The 22,931-nt window shown below is 33.1% G+C and overlaps 1 protein-coding gene across 1 annotated transcript in view; it reads right to left on the bottom strand.

The window, feature by feature from the left end:
• PLXDC2 (plexin domain containing 2) overlaps nt 1-22,931 on the bottom strand; it is a 426,852-nt gene that overhangs the window by 42,463 nt on the left and 361,458 nt on the right. Inside the window, exons 10-12 of the mRNA XM_081299629.1 lie at nt 12,382-12,442; nt 6,037-6,187; nt 4,607-4,645 (exon numbers count right to left, since the gene is read on the bottom strand). Coding sequence (XP_081155755.1) covers nt 4,607-4,645; nt 6,037-6,187; nt 12,382-12,442 — 251 coding nt within the window. The remainder of the gene's footprint in view (nt 1-4,606; nt 4,646-6,036; nt 6,188-12,381; nt 12,443-22,931) is intronic.

Here is a 22,931-nt window from a genome sequence, read left to right as displayed (position 1 = left end):
TTCAGTCTGCATCTTGAAGACATTTACATTTCTAATTATGTGCCCAGTGCCATTTGAAAGCAACCTATTTAAATGTCAAAGAAGGCATTTAATAGTTGTACCTGTTAAAATAGATAGTTAGGTCATTCTTTGAAAGTATAATTCTTCTAATAAGCTATCACTAGAATTTGAAAGCCCAAAGATGTTGGTAGTACTGAATATAACCATTATCCACATATATAGTGCACTTAAAGACTACAGTATAGGTACCCCTTTATAGGTGAATTGAATCTGAATTTTCAGAGAAACCAAGAAGGCTGAAAGAACTTTAAATTAGATTTCAAAGATACACTAAAAGTTGCCTTGTACCAAAGATTCTGACATCTCTCAGTTAAATAGGGGATATAATGCATTGTGATTTTATCAGAAAGGATAAAATGGAAACTAATGCATAATTACACAAGGAAAAAGAAATTCATTTTCAAACACAAATAATCAGTTGCTTCAGAGAAGGAAAAAGAATAAAGGAGGTATAAAAAGAAATTTTATTGTAGCATTTCCCATGTGCAATTTGAGAGCTATAATGTAAGAAAAAAAAGCAATACTGTGACGTCATTGAGGATTTGGAGTCTGCATGAAGGCTGAATAGAGTTTCATTCCAGCTCTGTCCCATACCACCTTGATAGCCTAACCTTTTTGCACCTCTATTTCCTAATATATAAAATGGAAATGATAATAACAGCAATTTGCGGAAATAATAATAAGACCAAATATATATGTAATATTTCCCTCCTACTACTGCCCCATCCATTCTGTATTTTAATATGAAAAAGGGATAGGTATATTGTTTGATTAGAATGGTTTTATTCTAAAAAACTTAATATTATGAATATGTAACCAGTAATACTCAGAGAGAAATTTTTGTCTTTATATTAGCTCTTCTGAACTTTTGTATTCAGCCATTTCTGGTGGTCAATGAAGGCCATATCTTACTAAGGGGATCTGAACTCACCAGATAACATTCCCTTCATTTAGATATGTTCATGTTCTCTTCTCCATTATTTACAGAGCTTAGAGTTTCCACTCAACCCTAAAGGCTAATATGACATCTCTGGTCTAGCAAACAGTCTGAAACTTCCAGAGGCTCTATCTATACTTAAGCTATATATATCAGGAAACTCAATGCAAAACTGAGATTCACCAGAGTGACTTAGCAGATCATAACTCAGCCTGGCTCCTCTTAGTGGGGGACCCTGATGTGTGGCTTTGGTCTCCAGCTGTTCAGAAGTATTTTATGTTCTTATATCAAAGACAGAAAAATCTCCTGGAAAGTGAATGCATAATAAAGTCAGGTGTGAATCCCACCAAGAAAATCAACTATTTGAACCTACAGAAATGTCTCAGAAAGATGTAGTGTCTAGGTAATTCAATACCTCTAGGAGACAATGCATGGAAAGACAGTCATTGGTTTTTAACTATATGCTATTTTGAAAAATGTCACCATCTTTTTCCAGAAAAGCATAGATCTCTAAATTAAAATGCTTTTAAAGAAAGTCAATTAAATCAAGAACTTAAATCAAGAAATCGAATATGCTGCATTTCTTTGTAACAATACATAGAAATGGCCCCCCAATACATTAGTTAGTATACATGTTTTTAAAAAATCATTCTTAATAAAATGTTAGAAGACATTTAAGTTAGACCTACTTACTCATTGTTATCTCAATCATGCAAAATTCTAACTAGCAGGGATGGACAATTCTAAATTCTGTTTTCAACATGTTTAATGAAGTAAGATTTAAATTAGTAATCCTTACTATATCTTCACATTGCATAAAATGAAAATCAAAGATAGCATACTATTTTAATAAGAATGCTATAAAAAGCAATACATAATTAATTTTCTTCTTCTTCTTCTTTTTTTAAGTCTAGGGATCAAACCCAGGGCCTCATGCCTGCTAGGCAAGGGCTCTACCCTTGAGCTACACCCCAGCCAACTATTCTATTGAAGAAACACAATACTGGTCATACTGGCCTTTCTAGCTGTACTTGAAATTTTTTTTTAAATGCTTTAATAAAAATCCCAGATACAAAGATTTGGTCTTAATGCAATATTTTGGAATTCTGACAAATATCTGCTACATTATCAATTATCTAAATATGAACTGAAAATTCAGCAACTGACTGCCTAGTGTACCAAAAATCCTAGATTTTAATCCTGGAATTTATTTAACTTGACTTCTTAGAATCATAAGGAATTTCTAATGCATTGCTTTAAGAAAATCTTTGTTTTGTGATTCTTAGATGCTTTAAACTAAACTAAGGGTTTAATTGGAGATAACTGGTACTATTTTGGCAAACAATTACCAAAGTGTATTCAACAAAACATTAAGTCTGTGAGATTCTATTGGTGAAAAGTTTTTATGGTCAAATAATGGAGAAATGCCAAGTAGGAAATCTTTACAACCATCTTGCAGAATCTTTAGAATGCATATTCTCTAAAAGAAGGGAATATGTCTAACCTGGTCTACTACTGTAACCTCCAGTCTGCAGCTATGCTTTGCAATTAGAAGACATTCTGCAGAAATGAATGAATGAACACAGAGGCTTTGAATAAATAGTCTTCCACCACAGAAATGTCTTTAGTTACTTCTTTAATTTTCTTTTACTCAGAGTATCTCGTATCTATTGGAACACAGGAATCCTTTGCTTTATTGGCTAGCACTATAGAATATTTTATGTATAAAAAAGAAGAAAGAGAGAGAAAATAGAGAAAAATAGAGCAGGTATCCATATAACTTCTATCTATATTAAGGATTAAATGTCACAAATACAATGAAAAACAGAAGCCTCTCTACTGTGCTTCCTCTATTCCATTTCATTTCACAACCCACCTTTTCCTTCAAAGCAAGATCACCCCAACATTAGGATTTAGGACCATCTGATACTTATTAATTTCCTTCTCTAGGAAATCCTGAGTTGATGGGGGTAGATTGCTAAAGACCCTTCAGGCATTAAGACTTTAATTTATTTCTAGTTAGTACATATTTTATAAATGCCAGTCTACAAATCTACCTACCTACTAAAGTAAAACAATAATGAATAAGAAATGAGTGAAATGAAACACTACAATACAGATGCAAAGACAACAGACAATTGATGTAATGATGTGATTTACAGAGAGTCTGAGCAGCTTTTCTCTAGGATGAACTGATATAAAATATAAAGAGAGATATATATGTATCTTTAGATTTTACACATACACACACACAATAGCCTAAGAAAGCATAGGAATATTGGTTATTACAATATTGATTCTCTATAATTATAAGGAAAAAAAATCCTCAATTCTTTGCATTTGGCTTAAGAAATTGTCACCTGATGCCCATGTCAATGTGACAATGTGCCCACAGTTACAAAACAGGTCCTGCCAAGAAGAAAAAAACCCTTTCCCGAGCCACATAAATACTTGCTATGAAAATATCTTTATCTAAAAAACAAATGCCAAATGTCTTCTTTGATATAAAGAGAGCAACTAAGATCAGAACAGGGAGGAAGAGCATGAGGAAAAGACTAACATTAAACAGAGGCAAGTGGGGTGGGAGAAAGGGAGAGAGAAGGGAAACTGTATGGAAATGGAAGGAGACCCTCATTGTTACACAAAATTACATATAAGAGTTTGTGAGGGGAAAGGGGAAAAAAAACAAGGGAGAGAATTAAACAACAGCAGATGGGGTAGAGAGGGAAAATGAGAGGGAAGGGGAGCGGGGATAATAGGGGATAGGAAAGGTAGCAGAATACAACAGTCATTAATATGGCATTATGTAAAAATGTGGATGTGTAACCGATGTGATTCTGCAACTTGTATTTGGGGTAAAAAAGGGGAGTTCATAACCCACTTGAATCAAATGTATGGAAGATGATATGTCATGAGCTTTGTAATGTTTTGAACAACCAATTAAAAAAAAAGAAAATATCTTTATCAATGTCCAACACACTCAAAAGGAGAACCACAAGTGGACTAATACAGTTTAATAAAAAATTAACTAGTTTTAAAAAAAAATAGTAAAGTTTTTTTGGTAAAACATTTTTCCCCTCAAAATTTCAAGTATCAGTACAGGTGTTTTTAAACCATCATAGAAAAACTTTACTTGTATACCTAATAAGATGTTCTTTGGAACTTTAATTTTGGGGCCTGTGCTTTATAAAGCAAATGAGAAGACCTAGCACAGACATTTCTAGACTTATTGTCATATTTCTTAATTTTATTATAAAGGTTGTTGACCAATTTACTAAAAAAAGAATTGAATCGAATACCTGCAGCTATATAGATAATTGTTTATGTAACCAAAACAAAAACAAGAACAATCAAGAATGCAAGATGTGTGAATGAATTGTCTACTATATAGCTGGTAAACAATGTCACACAGTTTTATAGACAAATTAAAAAATTAGGATTTCATTTCACTTTTCAAGTAAACTCAATGAATTCTTCCCATGTTAGATAACAAAAAAAAAAAAAAAACACCGAAATATAACTTCAGAATATCTTTAGATATCCACATGTCTTTTCTCATATTAAAATGAATTTGTATCTAAAAATGCTGATAAAAGTGTTAATACTTACCCCCATTATCTTTTAGATGTAGTGCTATCTTCGTATCATCTGGAAAAGAAATGCAAAAGTATTATAATAAAAACAGATTTTAAATGTTTATAAATTGGATGGCCAGTAACTTTCTATTAATTGCCTTAACTGTACTATATCTAGACTTTGATAATTTATTGAGAAAATTTCTAGTTCAATGAGGGAAAGATCTACTGTACATTATGAAGTACTAATTACTTTTAGAGATTAAAAGAATTTAGTAAAGTATATGAGCCTTAAGTTTTGTAAGAAAGGTAAACAGTCATAATTATATTTTAAAAATACATCTATTTGTAACTTTCTAAAACAAATTTATAGGACTTGGTAGTTAATACCTTATTTATTCATTTTTTAAAAATCAATATCAATAAAACTGCAAAGTAATGAGAATAATCAGGTTTATCAACAATTATAAATTTAATATAAAAACCAATGCTTTTGATTTTAAATAAATATGACCAAAATAACTTATCAAAACATCTTGTCTTGAATGAACAAAATTTAGGATTTTTTTTTTCATTTTGGTGTTATATTTTATTCTAAAGGGTAGTGTTTAATTTACAAAAGTATTTTCATGGGCTTTAATAATAGCAGTACAAAATAATGAATTATATGTAATGGTGCTTTTAAAAACAATAAAATGCATTTGATTTTTTCTTTCCATCTACCTTTATTTCTATTAAAATCCAAGGTCTAATGTTTCATTTAATTTCCTATCCAAAAAAAGCAGGCCTATGGCAATGAACAGCTAAGACTCTTTTTTCTCCTCAAAGCTATCTTTTGGCCAACTATTCTCCTATGTCTGCCTACTTCTTAAAAGTAGCATGCAAACAGAAATTTATCAAGTATTTGCAAATATGCCTTCTTCTCCCAGGAATTGTGCTTATATGTTAATATTCTTCTGTTTTGCCATCCTTAGGAGAGATAATATTTATCAAGGATAATTTTTGTGACCTTCAAAGTGTCTCGGTATAGGTTATAGACTAACATTTCATTGACTATATTCAGGAAGTATTAGAATTGCAGGTGAATAGAACTATCTATTGCTCAGAATTCAGAATCAATGGACATTTTATATGCATGTTGCCTTTCCATCCTGTGACTGCAATATTGAGTTTGGTCACTGCTAAATTTAGCTATCTGAAAAGAAGTCTATATTTCTTTTCTAGGGAGGACAATAAGTCAGATCACAGGTAACAATCAAGCCTTTAACAAAAGGCAAAGCATATTAAAAAATTATAGCATATATTTTCAATTTATAATAATTTGTTTCTTTTTTCCCTCTTAGAAATCCCTTAGAAATTTAGTTTCCCAAAGAATAACTAGGCCCTCAGAGGGTAGGAGGTACTCAGGTATGTGTCAACACAGTGATTTTTCACTCTACTGGAGAAAAAGCCACTCTGGGGCACCTTCTGTGGGTAGGCTGGTAGGCAGCTGGGATGTCGCTGTCCTCCGGGTGGTAGTCAAGACCTTGAACTGCGTGGTTGTCGCATGTAGGGTTGTGGTGGTTTGAGAGGATGTTTCCATGGGCTCTGTGTTCTCACACATCTTCTCTTTAGACTGGTAGGGGACACAGAAAGGAAAGCAAATTGAGAGATCACACTTATAGTTTTTAAAATTGCATCAAAGAAGTTGGGTTGTAAAGTACAAAAGGTTCATGAAAAAGACAGCCAATGTATTGTTTTTTTGTACCAGACAATATTTGTAAGTTTCATTAATTTACAGAATTCATAAAATAGAAGAGACACAGGAAAAAGTGGACATAACAAAGTAGGTCCATATTTAGATATTTAGATTTTTATCATTATGGGCTGTTAACTTTCATCTTGCCTTAAATTCCATATTAATATGTTTATAAAAGACATTACATCAGAAGAAAAAAGTTGAAATTGGAAGAAAAAATGTGTTTAATGATAAGATTTAAACGACAGTTGCGTATGTGAAGAAAGAGGTACATCATCTCAGACAATGCTAAATCCAAACATGTGCTAACTGCTCCGGGCTACTTTGTTTTCTCAGAATTAATCTGCCACAGGTCAAATGAATATCTTAAATATACAAAATCACACAAGTAAAGGATTGAACAGCACTCTCTTAAACACGTGGTCTAGTTTTCCCTGAAAGGGCTCTCCTGAAGCTCCCAGGGAAAGATACATTTCCTACAATTTACTTATAGCCTACAAAAATAAATTCTATAATCCTCACTATGAACAATCTCCAGCATTCAAACCTTTGCAGTTTAGAAGGTGGTGTTCCAACCCACCTTTTTGTGCTTTGAAGGACTCTTCTCTCTCTGGTAGGTCTTGAATAGAAAAGAACTGATCTGCACAAGAGTGGTACAGATTCCATATTTGGAAATTGTTAAATAAATACCTTCTTTAAACTCTCTTGTAATTAGGGAAGTCCTAGGCACATTTTCAGTGAATACTGAAGAGTTCCTGAGACAGCTTCCTTTTCATTAATTGCATATAATTATAGTTTGTACTCCACTTCAAGTCCCACCATCCTCTGGGCTCACTGAATACCCCAAACTGCAATTTCTGCACTTTGTCAACTCCAAAGATTTAATGATCACCTCTCTGACTCCACTTTATTTGGCATCCCTACCCGCTGGATCTTCAATAAGAGATGCTTAAGTCTGAACTCATAAACGCCATTATCCTATCTCAGTTTATCCATGTACAAGGTCATTCTCACTCAAATGTTTCTTATTCTTTGATTACTTAGAAAGCCCAAGCACAATGATTTTATTTCTTTAAGTCTCTTTTATTGCCTCACTCCATCATTTTTCAATAGCTTCAAGCACCTTGCCCTATTATATGTTCTTTAGAAAATCTTCAACAATGGAGATATTAAAAGATCCACTTTTTCCACATCTGCCCCAAAGCCAGGCATAGCTGAAAATGAATTCCCCGGTACCCACTTCTCTTGCCCAGGGAGCTCCACTCTGTATCCTTAGTTAAGCCATCCATACTGCCTGACAATACTGCTCTGTTCTGCTAATTACTCGCCTTGACCCTCAGTATCAATTTCTCAAGTCTGCACTCTACTTAAAACTATAATCTCATAACAATTCTCTCAATTTTACCTGATGGGCTCAGTATTTTTGTCTTTGATAAAAGAGATATCATCAGCAAGAATTCTTTTTTAAAAAAAATTTCTGTATTCATTCATTATTGGTACATTATGATTACACATAATTGTGGAATTTACTGTAACATACTTATACACACACAATATAACAAAAGAGAAGTATTCAGTAAGAATTATTTAAATTTCTTTAAAACTCGGCACACTCAATACAATTGAAACTGACCTGTTCTTTCATTCTATAGTAATGGATGGGAGCCATTTTGTATAGTGATTATTTTGATCTCTGCTTTGGCCCAACTGAGCTCACTTTCTTAGGTATTGGAATCTTGCTTATTAGATTACATCCATTTTCTTTAATATTTGTCCTAATTCTATGATTTGTTACTATGAACACTTAAACATACTCACACATGTGTGACCTTATCTTACGAACAGTCCTTGTACATCTCCATAATGCACCCTGACCTCACATTATCCTACTTTTCCTTCTGTTCATACTGATACTTCCAGACAGACTAGTATGTTCTTATCCTTTCAGAATCCCATATTTCCCACTTAGGATAATTTTGTTCTTATGCAATCCAACTCAGGTGAAATTTCTTATACCAATATTTCTACATATCTTCTCAGCAAATTTTCTGGGGAATACTATCCATATCTCATCAGCATTTAGCATAGACATCCACTCTTACCTGGGTTTCTGTGTTCTATACTGTCATCAATTTTCTGATACCTAACAATTTTTTTCTGTTTCATTTCTATGGTTTTCATGTTGGTAATTCTTATAAATCTTTCTTGACCTGTCATTTTATCCTATGCATTCTCATTTGCCATTTCCTCAATACCTGTGATTCTACTTAACATCTTCATGTTGAGTATCCACAAATCTATATCTTTGTATCCCCACATTGCTCTCTCAGACATCTGGCTTAAATATTCATCTATTGACTGGACATCTGCATGTGGACCTCACTACATCTCAAGCTCTAGAAGTCTAGAATGGAACTTGCAATCTACAATTCTCCCCTTGTGTTTCTATTCTCGATGAACAGTACTATCAAACACCTCATGTTGAAGGTAGGATCGCAGATGCAGTTTACTTATACCTGTAAAGGCATATTAAGACTATAAATGGCTTTCTAGTTGTTATGAAATATAACAACTAGATTTTAGATAAAGCACAAATTTTAAAACAGCATTAGAATTTGCAGAAAGTAAGAAAACTCTCTAGTGGTGTCTTCCCATTGTCCTCCCCTTCTTCCCCAAATAAAACAAAAGAAAAGTTGTGTGTTATAGAGAGAATAGGAATAGTATATATAATTGAAGTAAAATAGCAGGTTTTCCCTATGGAAAAAGAGCTAGAGGCTGGGGTTGTGGCTCAGCAGTAGAGCGCTCACCTAGCAAGGGTGAGGCCCTGGGTTCAATCCTCAGCACCATAGTAAAAAAATAAATAAAACAAAGGTATTGTGTCCAACTACAACTAAAAAATAAATATTAAAAAAAACGCTAAAGTCACTATCACTTTAAGGGACGAATCCGTGCATCAGCAGCAAATGGTGAGGGTGGGGGGATAAAGCTAAATATCTCCTCATATAAAGGAAGGACCTGTAGTATTCTTAAAATCCTCATGGTTTCATCATCAAATCTTTTTTTGGTGGAAATCATCACCTATTTAGGTCCTAGAGATTCCCATGGAATAAGATCAAATCTGTAGTACTATTAAGGGACATAAAAAAAAGAAATAAAAAATAATAAATACAGGAGCAGTCTGATTACAAAGTTAGGAAAATGATGAATGATGAACAACATTTAGCGCACTAGAACTTTAGATGTTGGGACCATCCAATATAGAATATATAAAAATTATATCTGGAATATTTTCAGGATTGAAAGGTAAAATTTAAAAGAAATATGGTAGCATGAGTATATAAAAGTGACTTGACCAACTAAATAAAGTGTAAAATTTAAATTTTAGAAGTGAAAAATGAATTTGTTAAAATTACTTCCTCAATGAATACTTAAATAGAAGATTAAACAAGATGAAGAGTGAATTAACAACTGAACAAAATGCAGCTGAAGAATTTCCCTGTTGGGTTCACAATCAGAAATTCCACTTTTAGGAATATCAGAGAAACTTCTATATACTTAAATAAGGAGATGTAGATAAGACATTTTTATAATGGTGAAAACCTGGAAACTATGTCCATAAACAAAAAAACAGAGTAAGGAAAATATGATTGTATTATAAAGTAAATTCTAGGAAGGCAGAGTTTGGTGATTTTTTTTGGTTTGTTTTCCATTTCCTTAATACTACACCTCAGTTCCTAAAAAGTGCCTGGGACATGAGCACACAAAAAATACCTTTTGAAGAAATGAATGATTTGCTCATCCCATAGAATAAGTAGGTAAAAAAGTGAATCAACTACCATCACTGAATCAAAATGGGTAAGTGTAAAGGAACAAATTTCTGAGTGGTAACCTCAAAATTCAGAAGAGTTTTATTATTTTTATTAGGGGAAAAACAGAGCTCTGATGGAGCAGGAGCAGACAGCTATTTAGTCACTGATAATTCTAACTCTGAAATTGTGTAGTACAGACACAGGTATTCATTCTCTTATGTTTCAGAGTTATAAAAATTTCTAAAATTTTTTAAAAGCATATAGAAGGAAAATGTAAAAACATTAGTTCTCATTTCCATTGAATCAAAAACTACTGGTTCTTTTCCACCATCTAATCATGGCCCCCACTTTCCTACCAACTGAATGGAGATCAGCAGTATCTCTGGACTGGGTTATAGTAGCACCCAGTGTATTAGCCTCTTGTCTCACAATCCACAGGTTGATTCTTTTAAAAAAGCCATTTAGATATCATCCCTTGATTAAAACCCTTCAGATAGCTTTCCCTTGCCTTTAGGAGAGGGTGAATTTTTGTGGAGTCCTTATATTTAGGGCCCTGTTTACTTACCATGCCTCTTCTTTGCTTCAACTTACCCTGTAGGTTTCAAATTAAATATCACCTTTGCATGTGACCCTTCCTTTATCCTAATTAACAAGACCAGGCACTTATAGTTCTTCTGTCTTTGTTCGCATTATTCTCTAAGTGAAGGTTAGATATCCAGCTGAACCTTATGCTCTGTCTATCCTGCTGGAAATACTCCTCACACTTAAATATCAGTTCTTAGAACACTGCAGGATAGTTTTCCAGGTGGCCTTGGACTGACCCAGTTCTCTAACTTTTCTCACTAACAGTTCTCAAGGATAACTGCAGAAGGTGCTGGGAATGCAACAACTTGGGATAAGTGAGGAACTGGCCGAAAGAGCCATGGTTCTGTTCTGGTTCTCTCCTACAAAGAGGATGTCCTTAAACACTTTAGTTCAGCAAATCCAGTTACCCCAGGATATGAAACCTGCTTTCTGAGATCCCTCAAATATGATGCATGTGGTGCATTTACAGATGCCCTGGACAGTTCCCCGGAGTCTTCACAAACATGCATTTTAGTGTTCATTAGACTTACTGAGTAAATTGATACCACAGTATGAGAAAGAAAATTTAACCCTAGTTTTAGGCATGGAAAATGGAACATAGTTGGTGAAATTATTTTTTTATCTGTAAAGAAAGGATAGAATTGTTTACCACAAAGCTAGTAATGTTGATCATTTAATTACAGAATAAAACGGAAACAATGAATATCGTAGAATGTACTAGAGAGTTTGAGATCCTTGGGAAGATAAAGGAATGTTTAAATTTATTTTTGAAGCAAAGTCCATAGAACATAGTGATTTTTCTCTAAATATCCTGGGAAAACTTAAGAATATGATGGATTTTCTTTATCCTCTATGGTTCCTAGTGAGACCACACTGAAGCAAGAAATTAAAATGTCGGGATTACATTCTGAATCTTAAACAAATACAGATCTTCATTTTGAATATTTTTAATTGAGTTAACTGATTACAAGAAAGAAACAATGATCTGAAAACACAATCAGAGCTTCATTAATATATTTTCTTTTGAAGCATTGTTAGCTAAGTGAAGATGTAAGGATTCATATATATCACTGTAAATCCCCAAATGAATGTCAAAAAGTTAATTAAAGCTTCATTGACAACCCTACAACTTAAAGATCAAGAACATTCTTAAAGATATGTTTTTCAAGATCTTATGAGGCATCTCCCCAAAATGAATTTTAAGAAAAGTTTCTAGTCACTATCCATTTCCTAAGTTTTTAAACTAGTACTTTGACTTGATATACTTTATTGAATGAGAAAACCTTTGTAGTTTTTAATAATTTTAAAATTCATGCCCTACACTCTAACCCCTCTGTGTTCTACCTTCTCTTCTTTTTTTCAGTAATACAAGGGTAATAATAACAGTGCCTACTTCATAGGATAGATATGAGAATAAATGGATATATATCAGTTTAATTATAAATATATGCATATATATGTATAATTATATATATATAAATATACATATAAAATTAACCCCATATTTATATACATATAAAATTAACCCCAATGTTTAGTACATATTTGGAGTTCAGTACCTGATGATTTTTGTTACATGCCATTTTTGTTACATGCTATTCTCATTAAGAATGAGAATGTAGCCACAATACAATGCTTTGGTCCCAGAAATCTCATCATATTAAAGCACTCACGTACCTCTTCAGGACATCCGCTGTCCACCCAGTCCTGCCGATGGCGATCAAACCCACTGGAACATCTTTGAAGATCACAGCATCATTTTGAAAGGAAAGATGGTGTCCAGGATAGGGAACAGAAATTTAAAGAAAAAGGTCGGTAAGTAGTTTATTCTCAGATTTTCAGTTGGGCATAATATCAACTTTCTTCTGCATAACTGGTAACTGAAGAAGCAGTGAAACATTCAGTGTTAATGACTTCTCCTAGTTGTCAAACTATTAGGGTCACACAAGACAAGAGGTTGTACCCTGAGGCTGATTCTTCTGTTCAGAAGGCTTAGATCCTTCCCACAAAGGCAAGATCAGTTCTATGAAGTTTACTTCTTTTTTCCTCCTATTTTTTTTCTCATCATCAAAATAAATGAATACAAGTTTGTTTGTTTGTTTTTGCAGGTATCATTTTTGTAAAGATTTCTTTCTTATTTATTTAATACCCATTATTATGGTTTGGATGTGAGGTGTCCTCCAAAAGCTTACATGTGAGACAATTCAAGAAGGTTCAGAGAATTCATCACCTGGTGGAATTAATTGAGAAGTAACTGAAGGAAGGAGGAGTATGGGGAGGAGGTGGGGCATTAGGGGTGTGGCTTTGGGGTATACATTTGTATTTGGCAAGTGGTGATTTCTCTCTGCTTTCCAGTCATTGTGTGAGCTGCTTCCCTCCTCCATACTCATCCACCACAATGTTCTGCCTCCCCTCAAGCCCTGAAGAATGGAGATGGCTGTCTATGGACTGACACCTCTGAAACCATGAGCCCCTAAATAAACTTTTCCTCCTCTATAATTATTCTGGTTGACTTTTAGTCCCAGCAGTGAGAAAGCTGACAGAAACACCCATCATTCCATAACCTCTTTCTCTATTGTGCAGTAGAGTTAATGTGCAGTTTGGGGGTTTCAAACAGCTCCTGGGAGATAGCCTCTAAACCCTGGAATATCCTGCCTGATAAGAGTGTAATCTTAGATCTTGGGTTAGGCAAGATAGCTTGTGCTGATAACATGATTTATTACGAATGTCTAGTTTTATTCACCTGGAGTCCTGAGCTATGCTGTATCAGTTTGACCTCTGGGGAAGTTGGAGACTGAGACATAGGTAAGGTTAGTTACTGGGTGTTCCATCCCTGTATGAATGATCCTAAGAACCCTGGACACTGGGACTTGGGTGAGTTTCCTTGGTTGTTAATACCTGTGCATTGAAATACACTGTTGGTGGGAGAAGGAGGTGCTGTCTATTTGATTTTGCGGAGGGTACCAGAAGCTTTGCCTGGTCTTTCCTGGATTCTGAACTATGTGTCTTTTTCATTTGTTCATTTTAATCCACCTTATTTTTTTTGTACTAAATGGCAAGTTTGAGCATAATAACTTTGAGAAGTTCTGTGAGACCTTCTAGTGAACCCATGTCTGCTCCTGGGGATGTCCAGCAACACTACCACAAAGGCCTAATTTATCAAGAACCTGTTAGTAAGACTTTGTTCCTGTTCTTTTCCTTGACCATAATAATGTTCTGTCTTCTGTATGGATCTTGATGCAACCCATTCATTTTCAAAATCCAGAAATTATAATCCAGAACACATTCTGATAATGCTTCATATTTGGGCGGTTACATCTTACTTTACTATTTAAGTTTTCTACTTTATATTTCATGTGCTTCAGTCTCAATCACAAATTTGAGAAGATTTTAAAGTTAGGGTCAGAGTCTTATACTGATCACATATAGTATATTAGATCCATGATATCTTTTTCATATTAGGAACTCAAAACAGCTTTCACTAGTCGATTAAGGATATAAATTGATCATTTTTAAAATATAAATATGTGTGTGTTTGTGTATACACACACATATACACACATATAAATCTATATTAATATAATAGGCATTTATTTATTTTTCAAAATAAATGAAATTATCCACTAATTCTTTTACATTTCTTATAACAGTTTTACTTTGCAAACATCTTTTTCCCCCCACTTGTTTTGCAGTAAGTCTCCATAATGGCTCTTTCTAAGAATCCCAGCCAGAGATTATGTACCATGAAAGAGCATAATTTAATTCAAGTGGAATGTGAAAACAACCCCACTGTCAACAAAAAAGGCCATATCTATCATTCTCTCCAGACATGATTCATTGAAGCTCAGCTATTTTATGCCTACCATCTGTGTTCAACAAGCTTAACTACGGAATAAACATCCATGTATGATTTGGCATCCTAACTTTGAGAATTCCCTGTTGACTATGGCCTGGTTACCTAGTGAGATTCTGATGTGTGGCGTCTATTTAATTCCAGATCAGTTAGATGACTATTCTCTCTTCTTTTTTGCTTTCAAGTCTGTTTAAATATTGAAGAATGTACTGACATTCTCTTTTGGATGATGCTGAGTGTATTAATTTTCTACAAAAAATGTTTTTTGGGAAACCACCTGGCCATCAGTAATTAAATGGAATAGATAATTTTAAAAATGTACTTTGTGTTCACGTTCTGGATTTCAGATGTATCCAAAGCCAATGGGATATGTGAGCCTTTACCTTATATTAACAAGATAGCACCAGATCTTTAATTTGTATGTCATCTGAAATTTTACCTTAGAAAAATTAGTTGCTTAAATTGTTAAATTCATTCCAGGGAAAAGTACAGAAACATTGTAGTTTCCTTGATTTGCTAAATAATTCCCCAGTTATATTGTGCAAAATTGAGTTCTACTGAAAATATGTGTCAATTAGGTAATTAATTAATTCACAATTAATTGCCTACTCATTTATCTGTGGTTTACTAACAGTAAGGGAGAGAGGACTCAGAATGCTAAAACAAGTAAGATTTGGTTTATAAAGCTTCTACTTTTTTTTTTTAACCAGTTTACAGTGCCTTTTAAAAAAATGAATAAAACTGAATCCTGTTTTTTTCAGCATATTTTTTTATAACCCATTAATCCAAGTAGCATCCCAAAGCAATTATAAGTGTGTGTTTGTGTGTGGGAAGGGGAGGGGAGAAATCACTTTAAAAAAGCCATTTTCATGTTATTTCTGGATTCTAAATAAATCAGAAATCATCTTTGGAAACACTTTCTAGTCTCTATGAACTGCGTTTTAATATTTTTTATTTTTAAACATACTAAAGATATCCATGTCATGCCTCAGCATATTGATTTGCCAATATTTTCAACAGTGATTCATAAGAGGGTCTCCCTCAGTGGAATTACCTATGAGGCCTGTTGAAATTCCTGTGTCTAACTGCCCTAGATTCTCTAGCAGTGGGGGCCCATCCTAGGCCATTCTTACCACACTGAAACTTGAAAACTGCTGGTTTCTTGTAGATTATGAGCAGGGCCCTTGCCCCTCATACAGGCCACCCCACCACAACCCATTCCTATGCTCCTGTGTTCCCATAATAGCACTTTAATATCCTTCCCTGCACATGCTGGTTCCCTCATGAAACTACCCTTTGAACATGCTGCTTCACAGGTCTGGGATTCCCAATGACTAAACGCCATTCAACGCAAGCCTGATCTCCTCCCAGAAACATCTCCTCTCATGCCACCAGAAGAGTCTGCAACCCTTTCTTAAAGTCTTGAAAAAGCCAAGTGCAATTGTACTACCATTGACTTACAAGCCTTCAGGGAGCAGATGGTTAGAAGTAAGGGTTTTGAGTCAGAATTTTATGTCAGTACAAAAAGAGTGTGTGATTTCAGGGAAGTCAATTTTCCTTCTTTTAAAAAACATTTAGTTTATTGTATCATGACAAACTAGGATCGCATATATTTACATCATATAAAGGGATATTACAATATATGTATTCAATGCAGCATGATTAAATTAAGCTAATTAACAGCTATCCCCTCATAAACTTCTTTTTGTGTGGTGAAAATATGTAAAAATTTACTCTCCTAGTGGTTTTAAAACATATAGTATGCAATTATTAACTGTAGTCATCATCCTGTATAATATATGTCAAAATAGTTTTTCTTCTTAGTTGGAACTTTGTTGCCCTTAAATTTTGTTTTCCCTTGTAAACCTATTTCCTCATCTGTAAGATGAAGTGGAGGAGATTAAATGAGAATTAAAAGTAGAGTGTCCAGTACATAGTAAAGGATTAGTAGGTTTTTTTTTTCTTTTTTGGGGGGGTGGGTAGGTAGGGAGTACCAGGGATTGAATCCAGGGGCATTTGACCACACAGCCACATCCCCAGCCCTATTTTGTATTTTATTTAGAGACAGAGTCTTACTGAATTGCTTAGTGCCTTACTTTTTGTTAAGGTTGTCTTTGAACTTGTGATCCTCCTGCCTTAGCCTTCCAAGTTGCTGGGATTACAGGTGTGTGCCACCATGCAGGGCTATCATTTGCTGTTTTAACACCTAAGTAACTAATGTTTTTGTAGCAGGCAGGTAGCAAAGTTGATGATTGTAGAAAAATGAGTGACATTTTCACTATACAGACAAGATTCAGGAATACTTTAGGAACTTATTCCATGCACAATATTAATATTATGTGTGTTTACAATATAAAGTTTCTATCATCATATTTGAGAATCAGTATTATAGAATCTTGAGAGAGAAAAATCTAAGTTGACATCACATTTGTGTCAAATCTCTATTCAATATTTGTAAGTAGATAAAAACTGTGGTTTTGTAAATATTCCTTTAAATTTAATTTCTAAGAGGTCTCATTGCCTAAATACAATAAGTTCCCAATGGTTTTTCCCCAACATATTATCTTTTTACCATTATCTAATTCCAATAGAAATTGATAGAGGGTTATAGTTCAAATTAATTCTATTTCTCACTTAATTTCTATAAGGTACTCATGTCAAAACCCCAGAAATAGGTGTTAAATGAAACTTACTAAACAATTCCATCTAGAAAACAACAACCACCAAAAAATTCTCCTTGCTTGCAGCCCTATCATCTCAAGAGATAAAAGAATAAATTACATCTCATTTCTTTCTTATCTCAGTTTTGTAGAAAGTTTCAAATAAAGGACTACTTCTTTGGCAAGGGTAATATAATATTTGGATGAAGGAAATAAGCATTAGACTATACACAAAAACAATGATAAGGATTAAAAATAAAATGCATGTCTGACTGAACAATTGAACATGTGTCATTTTACTAGGAAGATGAAATGGTTATAAAAGAGAACTGAAGAAGAATTAAGGAAGGAAACTTCATAGAATCTCAAGACCCCATCAGGAAATAGTTTCTAGATCAGGGGTCAGCATTTTTCTGTAAGGGACCTGAGGGTAAATACTTTAGGCTTTGGAAGCTATATATTCTTTGTTCCAACTAATCACCTCTGCCATTCTTAGCTTGAAAGTGGACATGGATATATGCATAAACTGATGGGTGAGTCTATGTGCCAATAAAATTTCAAACAGAAAGTGGATCATATTTGACCCACTTTCTGCAGTTTATTAACATCTGTACTAAATTATGTAAAAATAAAGATCTGTAAAATTCTGAAAATTTTAGGATGAATACCTACCTCATCAAAGTATTTGATGATTTCTATGGTTCTCACAGAGTTAGGTGTATTTATCAGGGTGTGCTATCATAATGGAAAAATCAATTGTAACATTTGGGAAAGTTTCTTGCCACAGTCTCCAAAAGGGGTAAAAATGACCTCCAGCATCAAAGAAATAGAAAAAAAATGTTTTAAAAAGATGGAGAAATATTTTAGATGAGATGATAAATAACAATTTTTAAGTAATGACATATTTTATCATAAGATAAAGTAGCTAATAGGTACTAGGGTGCTGTAAAATATAAGAAAAACATTTTATTTTCAACTATTGAAAAAAATTAATTTGAAAGATAGGTCATAAAATTTAAATTATTGATTTATAATCATCATTATTCTCAATGAAAACTAGTAAAAAAATCATATCATTTTCCTTCTGAGGTGTGTTTCTTGTTCCTAATTAGCCTTAAGCATGGCAGGAATAATTTCACCTCTAAAAATATTTCTTCTAACATGAACAAACTTGAGGTTAAATTTTTTCAGAATTCTCATGCCTAAACTACTCATTACATACAGCTCTGCAAATGATTGATGAACTCTATCAGTAATCAATTATAAAGACACTATTGCAGGATAAATTATGAAATTGTCTAACATTATAACGTGAGAATGTGGAATAAGATTTCTTTAAATAAAAACTCTTGATGTTAATGGTAGTTCAAAATCATGATTCAACATCAATAAGAATAATTTGCAGAATAAAGGGACATTTCCCTCAAAATGAGTTTCAGATGGAATCAGAAGGGATCAAATCATCTCATCTCTGACATCCATATATGTGGTAACAGAAAGACTCAATCTTTTTTCTAGATGTATAGTATCTACAGTAAACGTGTTTACAAAATAACATCAAAATAACATCTATCTTTACAGTTTTCCAATAATGTTTGAAAAATTCACATCTTAATCCTCTTTCCAAATGATTGGTTAAAAAAATAGAAATCTTTCCAGTTCATCTTTCATCAATAAAAATTTTAACAAGTAAAAGGTTTTTTTGCAATTGGCTTTTTGTGGTAAAGTTCTTTGGTCCTATGAACGTCATTTATGATAGCTAGTCTTTTTTCAGAGAGTGGAGGACAGGAAAGAATTAATGCTGGGAGTGAGACAATAATATTTAGGCCTTTCTGGAAACAGGTCAATCCTTTCAGAAATCATTCTGTTTAAAAGCCACTGCTGATGTTGACAAAGTAATCCTTGATTGTGCATTTTCAGTGCTTTAATGGAATGAAGAACATATAAAAAGTAGACTGAAATCTGTGTTCAAATTGAAGTGCATAAAAACAAAGTCAATTATAGGCTGGGCAATCCACTAATCCCAGATTAGAGCAAAGTAATTATAAGGAGCTTAGACCTTCTAACTTTTAGCATGTTTCAATCAAGGAAATGGTAATTCTATCTAAAATATTAAACACTTAAGTATTTGTTTCATGTTTACATTTTTTAAAGTGTGTTAAGATACTACTTAGAAGGGGAAATAAAGTATTCCCTAATTTGAAAATAATTAAGAGTTCTTTGACTCAAAGGGCTCGGACTGACTTACCTGCAGTCAGATCTTTTTTTTTTTTTTTTTCCAGGGGGGCAGGTACTGGGAATTGAACACAGGGGTACTCAAACACTGAGCCACATCTCCCCACCTTATTTTGTATTATAGTTAGAAACAGGATCTCACTGAGTTGATTAGTGCCTCATCGTTGCTGAGGCTGGCTTTGAACTCTTGATCCTCCTGCTTCAGTTTCCCCAGCTGCTGGGATTACAGGCTTGTGCCACTGTGCCTGGCTGCCATCTGATTTTTAAGGCAAATTCCAATTTGTATCTTTTCTCCCCATTTAACTTTTAAGTGCTACTGTTATCTGTAGAAATATGCTAGCAACGCAATTTAAAATGATGCAAATTTGGCTAAATATTGAAATAAACCTTCCTTCCCTATGAGCATTGTATCTTCAATTTCATAGTTGTAAGATCCTTGTTTGGAAAGTATGCTTGTTTTGTTGCCCTAATTAATGGAGGCATAGATCATGAAATTTGATTTCCTCAATGACAGAGTTTTGTGCTGTTTCAAATTCATCAAGTGGAGGTGAACCTATTATCATTGAAAGTATGTGGTTTCAGAAATGTTCAATTCTATTAAAAATGGGTTATTCCAAAACAGAGCTTTTCAAATGCTTTAGAAATACTACAGTAATAAATATATTTAATATACAGTGTATAGGCATTAAACTATATTTTTGTATATTTATTAGAACCTAAATGTTTGTTGCAGTACTTTTAAAATTATTTCTCATTCTACTAAAGATTCATATAAGGCATAGATATATCCTCTATTCTACTCTATTTCCTTAAAAAAAGTACTGATTGTGACTCACTGGGTAATTGATAATCATGACACTTCTAAATTGCAAACCTCAATTTGTGCAATAAACAATTTAGATTTTAAATCATATTGTGCTTTAAAAACATTGTCTAGTTTTTTAAATAACCCATTTTAATAGAAATATAGAGACAATTATAGAAACAAACAAAAGCAGGTATATTTCAATGCTAAGATATTGTTAGTTTTATTTTCTACCCAATCTTTATTTAATACATATTTACTTTTGCCTACGCATTCAACAAATTGGAATCATAAAATGTAATAGCTTGCTTTTTCACAGTTAATATAATATTCTGGGAATTTTTCCTATCCATAAATATCCCTTAAGAGGTAATTGTTAATAATAATGTGCACTCTGCTATATGGTTTTATAAAAATTTATTCTAACCACATATAAGATACTTGTCATTTTAATCCTTAAACAAGCCTTATAAAATATGTCAACATCTCTTCTGAATTTAGTTTAAAAGTGATATATAATGTTTGATCGTATCCTCATTTATTTTCCTCATTTTATTTGATTGGGCTTTTTTCTTTTTTAAAGACGTTTATGAATCTAGAGTATAAATATATCATTTGTTATTTTTCTTCAATTCTAGATATGATTTTTCTTGGTCGTACATATTTTTACATAGTGAAGATTTTCAATCTGTTCTTTTAAAATTTGTTTTTGTTTTGCTGAGAAAGGCTTCCACTACTTTAGTATTCGTCAGATTCTCTCCTACTTAGTCCATTATTTTATTCTTTATTTCTCTAAAATCTTTAAAATTTGTTTTGGTATATGGTTGGAAGTAAAAACTAAATTTAAAATTACATACTTCTGTTACCCATTATACATGTATGATTACACTACTGATACAACTGCTCCATGTTCAGCCAGAGGAATGAGAAGTTGTGCTGTTTGTGTACAACATGTCAAAATGCATTTTACTTCATGTATAACGAATTAGGACAAATTAAGAAATAAAAAAGACTAAGAGAGCAGCAAAAAACAAAAACAAAAAAAACATACTTCTTTCAAATAGGAAAGCAAGAGTCCCAGGATCATTTATTGAATAATGCCTAGTAGTTTAAGTCTTCCATCATTGATCTTATTTTTAATTTAATTTTTTTCTTGAGTAGTCTCACTCATTTATTCTTCTCTGTGATTTTTATAATCAATTTTGATGTTTCAAGTAATAATCTCATTGTGCATTTGACAGAATTAATGTGAAAATAATTGACATCTTAATACATTCAAAATTTTCAGCTTTTAAAATGTTTACTTAAGTGTTATATAAGTGCCTCACCAAATTGTCATTGTTTTCCTTATGCAGGTTCTACACATTATTAAGTTTGTGACAATTTTATCTATTTTTCTCTTATTAAGGAGGCTCCATGATGGTATTTTCTAAATGGCTGTTTCTGATACAGAAAGATATTGTTTTGTACAATTGTTCTGTAACTGATTCCTTTATTTATAAAAGCTTTTCTCTTTTCCAATAGTCATATCTTTCATTTGATGGTTTTTCCTCTATGCATTCACTAGAATTATAGAACTATGTTACATAATAGCAGTGATCACATTCTTGATTTATTCCCTCGCTTAATGAGAATGTTTCTGGGGCTTTAGTGTTCAATATATCTCATATGTTGTTGTGAAATAATATTTGTTATTGAATTTAATCAGTATCTTCCTATTTCAGTCCACTAACATTTTTATTTAGTAAAAATCATTGGATTTTATCAAATTTTTATTTCCTTTTATCAAGACATCAAATGATCTTCAAAAACAGTGCTACTAATCACATTAATAGATTTCTTTAAATTAAAGCATACTTGTATTCATGGGATAAATGCATGGGACCATGTTTTAATTATTTTGATTTTACCTATAAATGTTCAAAAATTCTACACTCATGAATACTACAGGATATCCATGAATATTCTACAGCTAATCTCATTCATAATGGGACAAACTGAATCCTATGGTGAGAAACAAGCCCACATGGCCACTAACTACTTCTAATCAGCAATGTGTTGTGTTGGTTTGAAGAGGCAAGGCAAAGATAGACCCCCAGAAAGTGAAGCTTGGAGGACAGTCAAATCTTTAATTGCTTTTGCTTTGTACCTTCCTCATGTGAATTTGAAATAAAATGATAAATCAACTCATAGTGGGATTACATAGAAAATAAAGCATTGAATGGTTAAGACTCATAATAACCCTCACCACAGATACAAAATAATACTTGTTATGATGTTGGAAAGTTGAAAAGCAAATTATTTCACTAGTACAAAGATGAAGTCAGGAAGAGACCAAAAGATATTTCAAAGTTAAGTATTTAGATTTAAATGGGGAAATTTTGAGTAGGGTAAAAATCCCAGGTTAGTAAAAAGTTGCAGGCATTCCTCTTTTTAAGACACCAGGATCAGAGTGTACAACCAAATGAGACCAGCCATCTATGGACAGAGAACAACCCATCAACATATTCAACTCAAGAAATGATCAGCTCTGGGATTTCTGGGTGGGTACTTGCTGGGATTTATATAAGATTAAGATACAAACAGCACTGAAATCCATACCTTCCCTTCCCTCTTTACAAACTCCTTCCCAAATTGTTTTCTCCAATTTCTCACATACTTTGGCAACTTGCCT

Source organism: Spermophilus citellus, assembly GCF_964194105.1.
Source record: "Spermophilus citellus genome assembly, chromosome: 6".
Lineage (NCBI taxonomy): Eukaryota > Metazoa > Chordata > Mammalia > Rodentia > Sciuridae > Spermophilus > Spermophilus citellus.
The sequence above is the reverse complement of the archived record's forward strand: the minus strand, read 5'-3'. Positions and strand labels throughout refer to the sequence as shown.